Below are 18,379 nucleotides of genomic sequence, written 5' to 3'. Positions count from 1 at the left end.
AGCGACAGAGAGAATGGGCGTGCCAGGGCCTCCAGCCACTGCAAACAAACTCCAGCCACATGCGCCACCCTGTGCATCTGGCTTATGTGGGTCCTGGGGAATTGAACTGAGGTTCTTTGGCTTTGTAGGCAAATACCTTAACCACTAAGCCATCTCTCCAGCCCCCTTCTCTAATTTTGATCCTTTGCCTATTTACTCCCTGACCTTCAGCCCCACTTTCCAGTGGTTCTGGGTGGGTGTGAAGATGAGAAAACCAGAATTGTGGCCAATTCTAGAACAGGCCACAACATACCAGAGGCCCACCTAGCACAGCATGGCTCAGACAAGAGCAGCAGACATCCTGTCTTGCCAGAGAGCAGCAAGGCCTAGGCCCATGCTCTTTTCTGCCTAGGAATCTTCTTCACCTAGCTAGCGGCAGGGACAGGCCATTCTTAGCCCAAGGCTGGAAGTTCAGAAGCCACAACCTTCCAGCCCAGCATCCTCCTCCTGATTTCAATAGCAAGATGTGGTGTAACTGGCAACCTTCAGCCTAGATGCTTCATTAAAATCATGAGTTCAGCTCACACCTGCCACTCCAAAATCAGAATCATTAATGTGACTATCTTCCCAAAATGCTTCTCACCTGGTGAGCTAAACAAATGGAACTGGCATGATATGGTTGACATCTTCCTTCCTTCCTTCCTTCCTTCCTTCCTTCCTTCCTTCCTTCCTTCCTTCCTTCCTTCCTTCCTTCCTTTGTTTTGAGAGAGAGAGAGAGAGAGAGAGAGAGAATTGGCACAATAGGGCCTCAGCCACTGCAATTGAACTCCAGACACTTTTACCACCTAGTGGGCATGTGCGACCTTGTGCTTGCCTCATCTTTATGCATCGGGCTAATGTGGGATCTGGAGAGTCAAACAGGGGTCCTTAGGCTTTGCAGTAAGCTCTTTAACTGCTAAGCCATCTCTGTAGCCCTTCCATGTTCTTTAACTGTACTTTTCTTGGATGAAAAGTCTTGAGCATGCTTGAACTCCTCAACCAATCCCTTGGCAGCTAGTGTGAAATGCCTTCAGTCTTTTGAAATATGCAGAGAAGGGCAGGGGAGTCTTTCTATTTGCTGATTGCAGTGTCCTCTCCATATGTCAGGATGACGCAAGGTAAGTAGATCATCTCTAAACTATTTAGAAGAGATTCTGGGAGGTGTTTGACTATGTATGATAAAGAAGCCAGACATGGCAACATGGTATGTCTGGGTTGAAGCCCTTGGGAGGCAGAAGTAGTACAGACTTAAAGCCACCCTGAGCTACAAAGCAAGTTTAAGGCCAGCCTTGGTTACAGGGAAAACTCTCATCTCAAAAGAGAGAGACAAAGAGAGCACATAAGAAATTACTAGACCCTGGGGAGATGGCTCAGTGTTTTTCCAGTGCTTGCTAGGTAAATGCAAGCATGAGTTAAGATCCCCAGGCCCCATGTAAAGAAGCCAGAAGCTGTGGAAAACGTTTGTAATTCTGACATGCCTGTAGTAAGATCGGAGGTGGAGACAGGATAATTTCCTGGAAGCTAGACCAGCTATACTGATGAACAGAGTGAACAAGAGACCCTGTCTCAAATAAGACCAGTACTCAAAAGTTTCATGTGTGCCATGGCATCTGTGTGCCTGCATGCCCATCCATCAATATGCACACGTGTGCAGGAACACACACACACACACACACACACACACACACACATACACACACACACAACTAAAATTTTTAACACTCTGTCCAAACAAAAGGTAGATGTGGGCATCCTTTTTGCCCCCTCTGAGTTTTACTTAGGAAGCTCTGACCTAGGTAGGGAGTCCATTAAATCCATGAGAGAATCATTGGGTACCATTTGTAATCAGAGCCAATGGAGATAGCCTGAGCTCCACTCCTGCTGTGGGTGATATTTATCTGTCACCAGATGCTCCGAGAACAGCCAGTGTGGGTTTATTCTCTTTGGCAGCAAGGATGGTGACCAAATACTGTACCACATCCCAGAGGCTTGGGATTTGGGCTGGAAATCTGCACACATCTTGGTAGAAGCCAAATATTCCAGTACAGACAAGTGCAATTGATTCTCATTACTTTTGGGTTCTGTATCTTGCAAATTTGACTGCTTGCTAAAATCTTTTTGTAAACCCCAAATCAATACTCACAGCATTTTTGTAGACATAGAGGGAAAAAAAAAAAATCCGACTCACCCAGTGTGCACATTCCCAGCCGGGGCTGAACCTGGTGGGGCTCTGCAGTGTAGTTTCAGCTCTAATAGTGTGAACAAATGTCTTTTTCATGGAACATTGGGGCTATATCTTTGGCGTCTTTGTGCTTTTTTCATAGTAATTTTTCTGTTTCAAATAGCTCATAGTCTGAAGATGCAACCCCCTGTTCCTATGAACAAGAGGATTGGGATGTGCTCTATGGAGAAAATTCATGTTTAATAGGCTTCCTACATCCACGGCACTGTTTTGCATGTTAGTGAATCAGCACTACATATGACATGAGGCACCTGTGAGCAGATATAAAGCACTGGAGGGATGGCTTAGCAGTTAAAGCATTTGTCTGCAAAGCCAAAGGACCCATGTTCAATTTTCCAGGACCCATGTTAGCCACATGCATAAGGGGGCGCATGCGTCTGGAGTTTGTTTGCAGTGGCTAGAGCCCCAGCACGCCTGTTCTCTCTCTCCTTCTTTCTTTCTCTGTCAAATAAAATACTTTTAAGAATAAATGCACATAAATTAACAAGGTTGCATATTGATGGCTAATGAAATGTTCTGACCCTGAGGTCAAAGGAACCTACCCTGTATTTTTCCTGGGAGCAAAGGCTTGGTATTCCCTAATTCGGTGTGGCAGTTTGGCTGCTTTGTATAGACCGGAGGAACAATGAAATCACAAAGCCAGGAAACAAGACCAAAAGTGAGCAATACAGTGAGGTCCTGAATTTTCCTACAGGGCCTTTTCTCTACATGCATCATTCTATATTTCTGTTCTCCCATTTCCTTACAATGTCCAAGGACCTCATCTGTCTTTCCTTCCTTGCCTTCCTCTTGGTTCCTCTGATGTAGAGGCAGAGCCCACATCCTACATTCCTGGGACAAGGCAGAATAAGAAAAGAAATCCTCTAGACCAATATTCTAATTGGATTCTTGCAATTGCATCCCCATGAAGGAGAAGTTGTACTTGAGAAACTCCCATGTTAGGAAATGCTACCTACAGGCAACCGTATTCCATCTTGGAAAGCTCTTATGGTTCGATTGTCCTTGTACCTGTGGGACAGATGTAGGCCTTTTCCAAAGCCTCTTCCTTTTGCCCTTGCTTCTGGTTTTTGAGCCCATGTATCTGTTCCCTAACTGCCTTTCCTTCAAAGAGGGTTGTTTCTTGGAAGATCAGTGAAGGTTCCTTCTCTTAGCACTCACGCAAGATGCCACTACTTCACCTCTGTGCCCAGGCTGTGCCCCCAGTGGCCTCCTGTATGTCTCCTCCTGCTGCCTGTCTTGGCCCTCCTCTGCAAGGCTCTGCCTCAAGAACCTCTGAAAAACCACACCACATCCTAAATATACCTAGAATTCCAGGAATTCCTCTGTGAGCTGGAAGGAGCTAGCCTACATCCTTCCTTTATAGGTGTGATAACTGAAGACTAACACAAAGTAATTTGCCCAGAGAAATGTCATAGTTGAGCCTAGCAGAGTTCAGTGACCATCCTTCTCGGGGCAGGCAACAGCGTGGGATCTGGAGCCACACAGGGGAGTTTATCCTTGCAGTCGCCACATAGTTAGTAAAAGCCAATTCCACACTAGAATTGGGGACAGGATAGGGAACAAGGCAGAGTCTGGTCTTTTGTGGCATTAATTGTGTGCTGGAGAAAATGGGCTTCAAGCAAATAATAAGTAAAGAATTGCATGAATGCAAGCGTTGTGAGTGCCCCAACGAGTCAGTAAGGTCCCTGTGAGTCCCTGTGACGGGGACCTGACCCACTCAGGGGGACAAGATCAGAGGAAGGGAGTGGGGCAAGCACAAACAAGGGCCTCCCAGAGGCCTGGGGCTGCAAGCAGAGCCAGGTCAGGCAGCCAGAACTGCTGCCTTCCTTCTCCACAGTACCCCAATCTAGCTTTCCCCAGGCTTATATAAATATTCTCTTCTACACGTGTAAGTCAAAATCAAAGGCAAGGAAACTTGGGGGTGTGGACTCTCTGACATGAAAGCTTATGGCAAATACTGCTGGATGAAGAAAAATGAATCAAATGTTTACTCAATGAATAGCTATATACTCATAGCCAGGGAAATTAATATCTTAGGGACAGCCAGCGTAACATACCAATCCTATTTGTGTTTGAATTTCCCCAAGTCTCAGTTTTCTTATCTGTAAAATAGGTATCATACCAGAACTTTCCTTGAAGTGTGGTTGGGAAGATTAAATGAGATTGTAGGAAATGTTCAACCCAAGGTTGACATGGAGTGACCATCCAAATGCATTGCCTTACATAACTTTCTTATGATAAACCTTTAATGACAATAAGTGAATAAATAACACTAGGAGTCTGTGAATGCCAAAAATGTTCTTACTAAGCAGCACTGCTCATACATGTACACTCCACTATCTCCATAGAGTTTCACTTTTAATATAGATATTTTATTTACTTATTTGCAAGCAGAGAAAGAGAGAGTGACAATGGCCTCTTGCCACTTATAGATGAACTCAAGATGCATGTGTCAGGTACATCTGTCTTTGTGTGGGTATTGGGGAATTGGACTTAGGCCAGCAGAGTTTGCAAGCAAATGCTTTTTACCACCAAGCCATCACTCCAGCCTCAAGCTCTCACTTTTTTTTTTAAATATTTTTTGTTCATTTTTTATTTATTTATTTGAGAGCGACAGACACAGAGAGAAAGACAGATAGAGGGAGAGAGAGAGAATGGGCGCGCCAGGGCTTCCAGCCACTGCAAACGAACTCCAGACGTGTGCACCCCCTTGTGCATCTGGCTAACGTGGGACCTGGGCAACCGAGCCTTGAACCGGGGTCTTTAGGCTTCACAGGCAAGTGCTTAACCACTAAGCCCTCTCTCCAGCCCAAGCTCTCGCTTTTTAAATGTAGCTATTGGTCCACTTAATTGATTTCATAGGCTACAATGGAGTACATCTCACAGATTAACAAAACACTGTCATAGACCAACTAAGTGGAAGGCTTAAAAAGGTCCAGGCAGAGTCCACCTGCATGGAGTCTGCCCAGCTCTCCTGCACTGGACAACCTTGGGAGTTGTCTTCATCTTTTGTCTTGTTTGAGGCAGGGTTTCTTGTTGCCCACTGCATTCTGCAAGCTAACTGATCCATGAGCTTCCAGGAATTCTTGTTTCTGCCTCCCACCTTCACCAGAGGCATGCTAGGATTACAGGCACACTCTACTGTGTCTGGCTTTATGCACTTTCTGGAGATCTGAGCTTGGATTATCATGCTTGTGCAGCAAGAGCTTTTCCTCACTAAGCCATCTTCCCAGCCTAAGCTTATCTTACAGCAAAATTTACTTCCCAAAGCCACACAATGTCAGGCAGGGTCGAACTTGAACCTAGACCTTCTGACTTGTGATCAGTGCATTCCTGTGAGACACGACAGCAGTATGCTCCCTATATCTGCATGGCTTCAAATGCAGCAAAGGATGCTACCCGCCCCATCTTGGCTGCTTCTCAGCATCCATGCACAAAGCTGCATCAATATGCTTCCAATTGCTCTAATGAATAACCAAGGCAACCAACTTAGAAAAAGAAAGGGGTATTTTAAAAGTGTCTTTTGTTTATTTGCACATGTGTGTGTGTGCAAGCACACACACCCACATACACATATGGGCCTTTTGTTGCTGCAAATGAATGTCAGGTGCTTGTGCACATTTGGGAGGGCCTCTGGCTCTATGTGGGTGCTAGGGAACCAAACTTGGTTTGGCAAGCCTTGCCGAACCAAACTTGGTTTGGCAAGCCTTGCATGCAAGTGCCTTTAACTGCTGAACCATCTTTCCAGCCCTTAGAAAAGAGAAATTTTGGCTCACAATTTTGGAGGTTTCAGTCCACGGTCAGTGGGCCCTGCTGCTTTGGGCTTATTGCAACCCTTCATGGTGGAGAATAGGGGCAGAGCACAGCTGTTCACTGCATGGCCATAGACAAGGGGGCTGAGGTCCTACAGTTTGTCCTCAAGAATGAGTCCCCAGTGACCTAAAGCATCATTCCCACTTGACCCCTTCATGAAGGTTCCATCCCCTCCTAACAGCACCAGCCTTAACACAAAGGCCTGGGGGACCATCCCAGAGCCAAACTATAGCAGAGATGTAGGTTATTATATCTGTTTCCATCTTAAAGATGAGCGATCAAGGTTCACCATAGGAGGAAAGAAAATATGGGTCTTCTGATGCCTCCTAAATTCCCTTGTGCTTCCTGAGTCTTGGCTAGGGTCACTCATGGGGACTCTTGTAGCTGGATCCATTCAGGGATGTACTCAGCAAACAAGTGCACAGTAAGCAGAGGTGTGTGGGAAGACCCAGGTGTTAAGATCAACATATTCTACACCTGTCCTAATTCAGCTAGATGGTATAGCAGTATGTAGATGGTATGTAGTATGTAGTCTCTGTCAATTCCTAATAAATGTGTGATCCTTATCAAATTGCTTGCATCTCTGAGTCTTTGCTTCATTTCCACAACACATCCTTGCATGAAAATGAAGCATTGTTCTCACTGTCTGAAGTACCTATGTCAAGCCTGTGTTTCTCAGATGGGAATAATGGCAAGGTAGTTACACAGAAGCAGGACAACCTGTGTAAGCAAATTATATGGGGCAGTGCCCAGTAAGAGAAGATCAAACCATGTGTGAAGGCTCTGGCTCTGAGCAGGACTTGCCTTGCTCTGGGGTTATGTGAGCACCCCCTCCCTCAGAAGAAGCTAGGTCCCAGTGGTATTGAGTGCAAAGAATAGCCCTTTAGATGTGCATAAGTTCCTACTGTGATAGCATGTGTTCACTCTGATGGATATAGGAACGGATGTGAGCAATCCCTCAGACTTCAAAAGTGAATCCCTTGTTACCTGCTCCAGAGAGAACAAAGTGGCCAGGTGATACTCCTGAACTCTCCTGATTTCCAGGCAGGCAGAAGAGGGCTGTGAGCTATAGGATGGTCAGGACTTCTCACAGCGCCAAGGAATGTGAATCCCAGGGACAATAACGGCAATCCCTAGATCTCTGGGTCTGCAGGAAAAAGCCTGGTAGCTCATCTTTGGACAGATGGGAAGGAAACCAAGGACAGAGAGGGGAAGAGACTTGATAAAGTTCACGTCAGATCTGCCAACATGCCAGGCACTGTGCTGAGCTGTCCTCATGGCTACAGCCTTGACCTTCTGTACACAGGTGGCACAGTGGTTGGTAGGACATACTTTGAGAAATCATGCATTTGAGTCTCCATTCTGGTCCTCAGCAGATTAATGACCTAATCCTGCTTTTATGCAGGACTTTGAAAATCTGAAAAATGAGCATAAAAGCTCTATCTTTTGTAGACTTGCTTAGTATTAAACGAGAAGATAGCTGCAGGATTCCAGGGTGCATTTGTTCCATTAGATTGTGCTGCACACTAGGGACAAGATGACACTCCAGACGCGTGTGCTCCCTTGTGCATCTGGCTAATGTGGGTCCTGGGGAATCGAGGCTCAAACTGGGGTTCTTAGGCTTCATAGGCAAATGCTTAACCGCTAAGCCATCTCTCCAGCCCAAATAAAAAATTTTAATAAGATTAGTATGCATACACTCGGGCAGTTTGTAGGTTTGGCATCTTAGGTGTGGTGGTGGAGCTGGCTTGCCCCAGCCATTGAGAGTCCGTTCTACATGCCTTCACCGCTCTGTGCTTCATGTATAAGGCCATGTAGGCTGTGGTGGGAGAGTGAACGCCACAGAACTGGCACAGGCTAGAGACGAAGGCCTCTCTTCCAGGAGAGCCGGTTTGGAGACGTTTCCTTGCTCGCGTGAACAAGTACTCGGTGGACTGCTGCCCAGCCCCTGCGATTCTACTTGCTGTCTGTCTGAGTTGTTCTTTCTGCCCATGTGGCCCAGCCAGCAACAGAGCAGCCTGGCATGCTCGCTGCAGCTGATTGCTGCTTCTACCCGTGGACTTTCTCACTGAGTGTGCTCGGCCCGAGAGGGAGGGTTTGCATCTCTCATGCTGCTGCTGCTGGTCTGAAAGCCAAACTCGGTCACTGGCTGAATCTCTAATAAACTCAGTTTCCAGTGTGGAGCCCTTTGGAGGACACAGAGGAGCACCTCTGGCCCCAGCGATGGTGCCAGACTGTGTACTGATCCAGGACTTGAGACCCACCGTCTCCTTAGTATCCTTCTGGGGCTGTGTTTGTGATTTTAATCTCCATCTTAGCAGTGGTGAAAACAGACTCAGGGATTCATTAAGGTCACTAAGCACATAGAGAAGCAGGTTAAGCCCAGGTCTTCCAGCCCTGGGATTATGGCTGAGACCGCACAGGTGGTACAGTACTCAGGGGCAAGTGGAGGCTGGAATTCAGCTGTGCGTGGGCAAGGCCACATCAGCCCAGAGAGGAGCAGTTTTCTGCCCTGCATTAGGACGCCGTAATGTAGACACTAGCCGTAGGCCTGTGCAGATGCCTGCTCTGTACCCCTCCCTTTGCTGCAGCCCCTGGGGCCTCTAAACTGCTAGAAAGGAGGAGCAAGTGGGAGGGACAGAATGCAGACAGCGCCAGGCAGAGGGGATCTGGTGTGAACACAGGCCTGTACGTGTGGGCTTGAGAAAGCAGCTTCCAAAACAGCTGTTGCCGTGGGAGCTTTGGAGGGCAGGTGTCAGCAAGGAGGAACAGGGGGGTGGCTTGTAGGCAGAGGCACAGACCGTCATGATGAGAGAGCAATATCTCCTGCCTACCCCTGGCACATGTGTGGCATCGAAGGTGCCCAGTGGGTGGAGCAATTAGCTGGTATCCCAGAGTGCCTGGCTCCATCTCCCCCCTTCCTTCCTGCTGCCTTTCTGCAATTAGAACGCACTGGTTAATAGCTGCCAAAGCACTTTGTTGGATCTGATGAGTTTATTAATTTCTTGAGGGCTAATCGGAGGGTGGGTGGGAAGCTTCATTCCAGGCTGGAGCTTGGGGGCTAATTAGTCTCTTTGCCAGGTCCCCAGAGGTGAGAACTGGGAGAATGTTTTGCTCAGACTGTCAGACCTGGCTCTGCATCCTTTCTTTCTATTCCTGGCTGTTGCAGGAACCTGGCGCATTTCTTGAGTGAGACCAAGGAGTCTAGGGCTGGGACTGCTTCCAGCAGGTACTTTAGAGAGATTCAGATTCACTGAAGAGAACCAAGGTAGGGAAGTGGATGGCAGGACCAGAGGCTTCACTGGCCTTGCTGGTGCGAAGTATGGGGTAGGGTGACAAACAGAGTTCTGAGGAGTTCAGTCCTGTCTCAGACAGCCAACGCAGTTGACTTTATGTTCCTTCTGTCCAAAAACAGCTTGTTCCAGCTTAGGAGAAGAGTAGGGGCCAATTCTGCCCATTTTGAAGGCAGGAAAATAGTCTCTGAGAGAAAGAATTCTACCTGGATTGTGGAATGCCAACACCAGTGAGAAGAAAGCTGTGTATCTGGTGTTCATATCAGTTGGCTAAGGCAAGGCAACTTCCTGGTTAGCCTGGTTTGCTCAAATGAAGGGCACCCTGGCATACCCACCCTAAGAGATGACAGCAGACTTGGGAAAAATTGTAGGCTCTGGAACAGAGCCTGTGCCACATCCACCAGCTGGGTGACCTTGGGTAAGCCATTAAGCCTCTCTGAGCCTCAAATTCTTTATTAATAAGATAGAAACACTATGTAGCTGCTCCGATGCATGGTAGGAAAACTCAAAGTGGTAGAGGGCTGGAGAAATGGCTCACTGGATACAACCATTGTCACTCAAGCATGGGTACCTGAGTTCAGATCCCCAGACCTCTTGTAAAAGCTGGAAGCTACGACAGGCTTCTGCAGTCCCAGCCCAGAGGCAGGAGAATTCCCTAGAAGCTCACAGACCAGCTAGCCTGGTGAATGAACAACAAAGGGGAGAACCCCACCTTAAACAAGGGCAAAGTGCTCCTCTGACTTCATGGTGGGGTACCACGTGCCCGCACTCACACACACAGCCATTTACCTACGCCTACAAAAGAAGTGATAGGACTATATACCTGACATAGCACATGTTCAGTAATGACTACCACCCGCTCCCTCTATTTGGAAATCTCACTACATATCCCTCATCCTCCCCCTCCTCGCCCCGGCAGAGACAGGAAGAAGGGAGAGCTGAGACAATCACCTGGCCTGGCTGGTCTCTGAGAAGCAATAGGAGATAGAGCCACCTGAGGAGGACTCGACCGCCTTCTGTCCAGCTTGGCCATCAGGAGCAGTGTGCCTACAGGAGATGGTGGCTTTCTCTGCTTCCATGGCCAGCCCTGGAGCAAGGTGCTGGGGTCTGAGCATACATTACACTGGCTTCTTGTTGTCAGCCACACAGGCTGGAGGGGGAGACATACAGGGAAATGAAGGGGTTCAAGACAAAACTGGGAGGTTCAGACAGCCCAACCATGTAGACTTCCATGGGAAGATTCATCTGCGGTGGGACGAACAGAGCCTAAGGCTCAAAGCTGTGGGACTCGATGAAATGAGTGGGCTCCCTTTCATGTAAAGTGGAGCTTGCTGTTCGGACATGTAGGAACTCAAAAGGAATGCAAGTGTACCCAGAACTGTTTCTCCTTTGCAGAGGAAGACCAAGTCACCCCGCCTTCCTGGTGGCATCCTCCCAAAGGCATGGAGAGGAGGTTTTACTCATCTCTTCTTTGCCACCAGAACGAGCAACTATAGAGACCTTAAGGCTTCTTTTTAAAAAAAACTTTATTTTAAAATATATATATTTTTAATTTTTGTTGTTTATTTATTCCAGAGCGACAGAGAGAGAAAGAGCAGGAGAGAGAGAAAGAATAGGCACGCCAGGGCTTCCAGCCACTGCAAAGGAACTCCAGATGCGTGCGCCCCCCTTGTGCATCTGGCTAACGTGGGTCCTGGGGAACCGAGCCTCGAACCGGGGTCCTTAGGCTTCACAGGCAAGCACTTAACAGCTAAGCCATGTCTCTAGCCCTATTTTAAAATATTTTATTTGTTTATTTTCAAACAGAGAGAAAGAGAAGACAGACAGACAGAGGGAATGGGCACACCAGGGCCTCAAGCAATTGCAAATAAACTCCAGACATATGTTCCACTTTGTGTATCTGGCTTCACGTGGGTACTGGGGAATTAAACCCAGGTTGTTGACTATGCAGGCAAGCGCCTTAACCACTGAGCCATCTCTCCAGCCCAGAAAATTTGTTTTCAAAATTGTTTTATTAATTACAGACATACTTAGTATCGAAAAGTCATGTGTTGGTACCATCCTTTTCCTCATTCTAGCCCCCTTTCCAACAGGGGGCCTCCACATTGGGGTCACAGGTTCTCCCCTAAGGTTTCTTGTGTGGTCCTGGAGGCCCATGAGGTTTCCCAGTAAGCTGTCCTGAGTTGGACCTTGCCCTCTGCATTCCTTACTTTCTCCAGACCATGGGGGCAGGTAGCTGGCTTCTTTTCACTGGGACCCCAAACCCTTGTGCTCCATGGGGTGAGGGTAGGGCAATGGGAGAGCCAGGTCTTAACTGTTGACGGAGCTTTTAGAAGAGAACTCAGAGTCCAGTTTGGGGGGCACAGCCACACGGCACCTTGGGAATTCCTGGGAGTTTTCCAGGAAAGTTTCCCCCTAGTGCCTGTTACAGGTGGCCATGGACATCATATTGGCTTTTTAATGTCATCAACTGTCTTCAGGGTACCCACTTCCGCTACTCAACAGCAGAAGTGATGTGCCCGAGGCTCCAGCCAATAGAATTACATTGGTGTGTGATACATCTATTATATACTTCTGTATTATTTCTGATATAAGGTATTTATGAATTATTTGTACATAATACATGATATATATTTGTTCAAACTATAGGTATATTATAAAAGCATTCCACTGTGAAAAGCAATCTGCCAATTCTGTCATTGAGGTTAGTCTTCGGCAAGATTCTAGAATGGGGAGCTAAGTGAATTGTGAGTATTTAAGTTCCTTAAGGCAGTGGGATAGTCTACAGTAATTTATTGTATATTTAAAACCCTGCAGGGGTGTACAACCCACAGCCTGTGGACCACAGGCAGCCGCACACAGTCCAGGATACCTGTGACTCCAGCCCAACATGAGCTCATTGCATTACTGAAGACATTATGGGACTTTTTTGTGTGTCCTGATTGTGCAGTTCTTGAGAGTGTGCTTTGTAGATGACAAGGCCATGTCACAGTGTTTGAAGGTTGGACATGCCTGAGAGAGAGGCAGGTGTGGTGGCTCACCCCTGGGGCTCTCGCACGCAGAAGACAGGCATGAGGATCCCCACCGGTTTGAGGTCAGCATAGGCTATATAGTTGAGTTCCAGGCCAGCCTGGCTACATAGAAAGACAGTGTCAAAAGAAAAGAAAAAGTTAATAGGGTGGGTCTCATGTAAATGTTTGAACCACAATAAGATGAAAATAAAGCAAACGGAAGTAGAAAGGAAAAAGGCTGGGAAGTGGAAGGAACACTAGCCTTTATTGAGTGCCAAGTTAAAGCCATGTTCAAAGTGACCCCAAGGTGCTGTTGCGGTTTCCACTTGGCAGTAGAGGAAGAATGTTCTGTAGTTCCGTGCTGCAGGCTGGGGGCACCGTCATGTCAGACTGGTACCTACCCAATCTGTGGGTTCCAAGAAGGTGAGGGAGTGTTAGCATCCCATTTTTAGATGGGGAAGCCGAGGAATGGAGTGACTTGTCTAAAACCTCACAGTAAGGAGGAGAATTAGCCAGATTGGAGCCTGGCACCCCCTCTTCTGACTCATTCACTCATCCATCTGTTTAAGCATTCAGCAAATCTTTCTTTTTCTGCTCTTTTAGTTTTCCTCAGCACCCCCGCCCTTCCAGGACTGGGTAAGCTCAGGGCTCATGCATGCTAGGCAAGAGCTCTATCATAAGCTACACCCTTCAGCTCTTAGAGAGCATTTTGTAGAGGCCTAGCAATGCCTGTGTCCTCCAGTTGTCGTGTTTCTTCCCTGGATAATCAAGCTGGTAGAAGGCAGGCTGAAGCAAAAGAGCCTTGTGGTTCATCACTGCCTGAATTTAACAATTCCTGTTGTCCTGTCCCCTTGTGGGTGACAGAACTTTCTTCTTTTCCAGTCATCCTTCATTTTCCACTTTCTTCTCCCATCTCTCCCAAATCTTTGGTCCTTTCTTTCATTACTCGTAACAGCTCCCCTTCCCTCAAGCTCCTCGACCTTGTATAAGTGTATCCAGCCCGCTGCTCCATACCCCAGGTCCTTCCCTCATGTGGGTTACTCACAATGGAAGACTGGCCCCTGCTGCTCCCGAGCTTGGTGACTTGTGACCCAGGTTGCCACTTCCTCCATTTCTCCTGTTGGTCTCCACAGATCGGCCAATGGCATGTGGCAGATGGACTCAGCATGGACAGCCGCCTCTATGCCTCCAACATCTCTGACAGCCTCTTCAACACCACCTTGGTTGTCACCACCATCCTGGTAAGCAGGATCTCCTGGGCTTGCAGCGATAGCTCCCCCAGTGCCTCCTCCCTGAGCTGAGAGCTCTCAGGCTTCCCAGGGAACAGAAGATGGGAATTCTAATCACTGCTCAGAGGCCAATTTATGACAGTATAATTGCACTCAAGTTGCTGTTTCATATGGAAATGATATGTGATGAGCTCCTGAGCAGCTGGGAAGAGAGATGGGTGGAGAGACCCTCACTGCTGAGGAAGCTCTGGGACCCCTAGGACGAGTGCCTCTTGACACAGGCCCACTGGGGCACCTCATACTCTTTTCAAGTAACCCACTTTGCTTGGAACCTATTGGATACAGAACCTGGTCGTCCTTACTACACCCCAAGTGGACGTCTGAATGTCTGGATTTCTAAGGCCTTTTACTTCACTTCCAGATGGTGACAAGAGAGTTCTCAGTGAATTTACAGGGCAATAGACCATCTGTCTTTTTATTTGATTCAGTTCTATTCAGTAATTACCAAGTCCACAAGTTAACCTCCCACCCCTGCCCCCGGCCATGTACCAGGCACTGTGCTCAATCATAGAGACAGAAGATGAGTAAGGCTCAGTCTCTGTCTTTAAAGAGGTTATCATTGAACAGATGGGATTAGTCAAATGGACATGAGGCCAAGGTATTGTCTTTCCCTCACGTTAATCCAACCACATGCGTTAAATGATAACTAGTTTGTTCTTTCTGTTCTCCCTTTAAACTAATCCAAAGTATATTTCCCCACCCTACACAGCACCACACCAGTGGGAAATAACCAGTTGTTACTCTGATACTGTTTCAGCTACTCAATCTAGACAAACACATCCATTTCTCTTGGGCTTTTTAAGACAATATAAAGAACTCAGGGAGCTTCATCATGACCTTCACAAACTCCTGAGGCCCAAGAAGACCGAGCTGGGATCATTGATGTGCTGTAAACAGAGTGAGATAAAAGCCAGGAAAGAGGCCTGAAGCTAGAGCCTGGGGGTGTAGAGGGGAGAAGTCCAGTGGTACAGACAGGCCAGCAAAGGCCTCATTGAAGAAGCAGCATTTAAGATGGATTCTGAAACACAGTGAGCAATCGCAAAGAGGGAAGAAGGAGAATGTTGTTAGTGTTTAGAAATGCTAGGTGCTTAGTAAAGAGGACTGGGCAGATAGCTCACCACTTAAAGGCTTGCAAAGCCTGCTTTCTGAGGCTCATTTCACAAATCACTAGTGTAAAGCTGGATGCAAAGTGGTGCAAACATCTGACATTCATTTGCCTAGCGCGTGCGCGCGCGCGCACACACACACACACACACACACAAATAAATACATTTTTAATGGCACACGACTTTAATCTCAGCACTTAGGAGACAGAGATAGGAGGATCGCCATGAGTTTGAGACCACCCTGAGATTACATAGTGAATTTAAAGTAAGCCTGGCTCTAGAGTGAGACTGTACCTTGAAACCCCACCTCCCAAAGAGAGAGAGAGAATGAATACTGGAAAATACAAGCTTTCCCTAGAATGAGCATTGGTTGGGACAAGGAGATCATACACCAGAACTGTGGATCCATAGTGCTTAGGAACTTATATTCAGGCCACTTTCTTTATTTAGTAGAAGATGGGTCATGAATATTTTCGTTGATTGATTGGATACATATTTCTATGCTTGACATAGTTCAAAGTTCCTTTTAGGAACTTCATTGTCTGTCTCATATTCAACACTGGAATAAAATCTCCCCTGCCTGAAATTTTTGGGTCCAAAAGGACTTCAGATTTTAAGTTTTTGAATATTTTCATACATAGTGCCAGTTGAGCATCTTCAGTCTGAAAATCCAAACTCTGAAACACATGACAGGGTCATGCCAGTGCTCAAAACATTTCTGATTTTGGAGCATTCATGTTTGGGATTTGGATTAAGAATCCTTGACCTGTAGTCCAACAGTGTATCACAGGACGGTGAGACTGAGGCATGAAACACATAGCTGGGAGGGTGGGTGCTGGAGCGCAGGCCCTGGACCAGAGCCCTGGAGGTTGGGGAGGTCAAGGATGGCTTCCTTGAGGAGGCGGGTTCTGAAGAGAAACCTCATGCAGGGGAGGAGTGAGCCCCATGGCTTCCTGGGAAAGAGCAAAAGCAGTTACAGCTCCCAGGGTCTGGTTCCTCCCCTCCCAGCTTCCACTTCAGGTTACCTGCACAAGGTGAAAGGCCCACGAGATTAGAAGGTGGCGGCCTCTCCTTTCCAGCTGACAGCTGATGACAACTTGACCTAACTGAGTTGGTGGAGGGGGTGCAGCACACAGTGTGACTCCTAGCCCCTCCATCCAGTTGCCTTTTCTCCTTGTGGAAACTTCTAGAGTCTGTCCCCCTGTACCAGCCTCATAGCCCCAAGCCCTAGTCTAGAATCCAGGTTCCTCAGCCTTGGCTCTGTCACCCCATGGCCTCCCCCACTGGGATCTCCTGTCATTTACTATGTTCATCTCCTGCTATGGTCAGAATTACCCTCTCCCTTCCTGCTGCCCCTTAGCTTGAGCTCTAAAACCTTCCAACTCTGGAATAGCCACATATTATTGTTATTATTAGGCTTCCTTGGTCTGACTCCTGCCCACTCCATTTCTGTTCCTTTCTGTGCCCTTGACGAGACACATCTTCTCATAGTCCTTGTTTGAGTCTACATCTCCTTCTTCAATGAGAGCTCTTTAAAGGTTGGGGTGCCTATCGCAAGTAGGAACTCAATAATTGGAATCTGAGTGAAAGCCTCTTATAGAATTCAAGAAGAGTTTGGGAAGGAGATGGGGACCCTCCTGGGTTGTACGTCTTGCCTCCCCAGGTCTGGAATCTGTGAGAGGCTTCAGTTGCACTGAGCTCACAAGGTTATGTCTACAGACTGGAAGGCTTGCTCTCTCTCATCCCTCTCCCTCCCTTCCTCCCTCTCTCTCTCTCTCTCTCTCTATCTCTATCTCTCTCTCTCTCTCTGTGTGTGTGTACATACAGTGTTTACATGCACACACAGGAGTAAAAGAAAAGTGGGGGCTGTCAGGATCCTCCTGTGTGAGGTGACCTTTACAAAGCAAACCAGAGTTAGTACAGGTTAATTTCTTGTGCCTGTGTATCGGAGACAATCAATAGACATCAGAAAGTCTTACCTGCAGTGAGGATCCTAGTTCAGTCCCTAGGTGACCATTCATGGGTTTCCTGTGGCAAATGGTAATCCTGAGTGATTTATGCCTAAAACTCAGCACTTATCCATGTTGTTTCACTCCTGTCAGGGGACACATGGGATGTGGAAATGATTTATTTTTTAATACCTGCAATACACAGTTAGCTGCAGCTCCCATCCTTTGAACACTTTTTCTATGTTGGGCCCCATGTTAAACATTTTCTGGAATTGTTATCATAGATTCTCCCAATTCCCAATAACCCTTTTGGGGACAGGCCAGCTCTCACCTCCCCCAACCCATCTTTTTTTCAACATGCTAACAAGCCCCAAGTTTGTCAATTATGTTCTGACTTTACAAAACCTTTCCTTCTTCCAAGATCCACTTTGTGGACATCTACATTGAACATGACAGTGGATTTCAAATGAACTCGAGAGTCTTAGAGGAGAATTTCATGGCACTTTGCTGCAACCACCCCCTCCCTTGCCCCCTCCCCAACAACCTTACAGCATCACACTCAGGTGTGAGGAGGAAACAGTGGAGGATATTCACAGCAGGCACAGAGGCAGTGTTAGGAGCTCCTTGGTATAGTAGGCAATGTGACTCCAACGTCACGGGAAAGTTAGTGTAAGTGGAAGATGTGGCAGGAAGGGAATGGGGCAAGGGGAGCCCTTGAGCCGAGGATGGCATGAGTCACAGGCAAGGAGTCTGGTCCGTGAGAGTGGGCTTCTTCACAGATCAAACCATGTCACCATCAGCGTGGTGCTCGTGTTCCTGACACTGCCACTTTGTGGGGCTCAGGACTGCTTTGCCCATCTCCTCCAGGGCTTCTCTCACTGGGCCTCCATCTCTCCCAGCAGAGAAGTCCCAGATTGCTCGAGTGCAGCTACTCAGCATTGTAGCATGTCCCTCTCAATTTCTACAGTCATCTCTGCCTGGATGCTCAGCCACCTCCCCTCCTACCGTCCCCCCGCCTGAATGTCCCCATGACCCCTGCTCTCCTCTTCAGCCGGGTCTTGGAAATCCCTGGGCTAATCTCTGCTGTCCCCCTGTGACCTCCGTACCCTGTACAGTCCTGCCAATCACTGCCGCACGCACCTGGAGCCTCCTTTCTCCTACCTGCCATCACCTTTGGCTCGACTTTGGGTTTGGCACCGGTTTGCCCCTGTGTTGCGTCCACACCTGCATCCTCACTGTGCACCGTGCCGCAGCATCTTTCCAACCTCAGAGTCACCCTGGCCCTGTCTCCACACGCTGGCTTCTGGGACCTGGCTCTATAAGTGACCCCTTCTCTTTCTGCCTTCGTAAATATTTCCCATTTGCAGGCATTCCTTTCCCACTCTCAAAAACCACATGTACCCTTCCCTTCCATCCTAAAACACCATCCCTACCACACTGCCTCCGCTGCTGTCCTTCCGCTCCCATCTAACACGGGGAACTGTAGAATCAGAGTTGGGCACGCCTCGGGGGCCTCCTACCCTGTGTGTGGAAGGGACTGCAGCTCAAGGGGAAGCCTGGCACGGAGCAGTCGGGTAGGGAGGTCGTCTGCCCTGGGCTGGGCTGCTCTGCCGCCTGCGTCTTCTCCCTTCGGTCTAGCTGTGGCACACTCCTAGGAT

The 18,379-nt window shown here is 47.8% G+C and overlaps 1 protein-coding gene across 2 annotated transcripts in view; it reads left to right on the top strand.

Moving 5' to 3' along the window:
* Grik4 (glutamate ionotropic receptor kainate type subunit 4) overlaps window positions 1-18,379 on the top strand; it is a 464,253-nt gene that overhangs the window by 368,458 nt on the left and 77,416 nt on the right. For both annotated transcript variants that reach the window (XM_045145696.1, XM_045145697.1), the window contains exon 11: window positions 13,511-13,618. In XM_045145696.1, the coding sequence (XP_045001631.1) occupies window positions 13,511-13,618 (108 nt within the window). The remainder of the gene's footprint in view (window positions 1-13,510; window positions 13,619-18,379) is intronic.

The sequence above is a fragment of the Jaculus jaculus genome, chromosome 3 (assembly GCF_020740685.1).
Source record: "Jaculus jaculus isolate mJacJac1 chromosome 3, mJacJac1.mat.Y.cur, whole genome shotgun sequence".
NCBI lineage: Eukaryota > Metazoa > Chordata > Mammalia > Rodentia > Dipodidae > Jaculus > Jaculus jaculus.
This window is presented reverse-complemented; position numbering and strand designations above follow the sequence as displayed.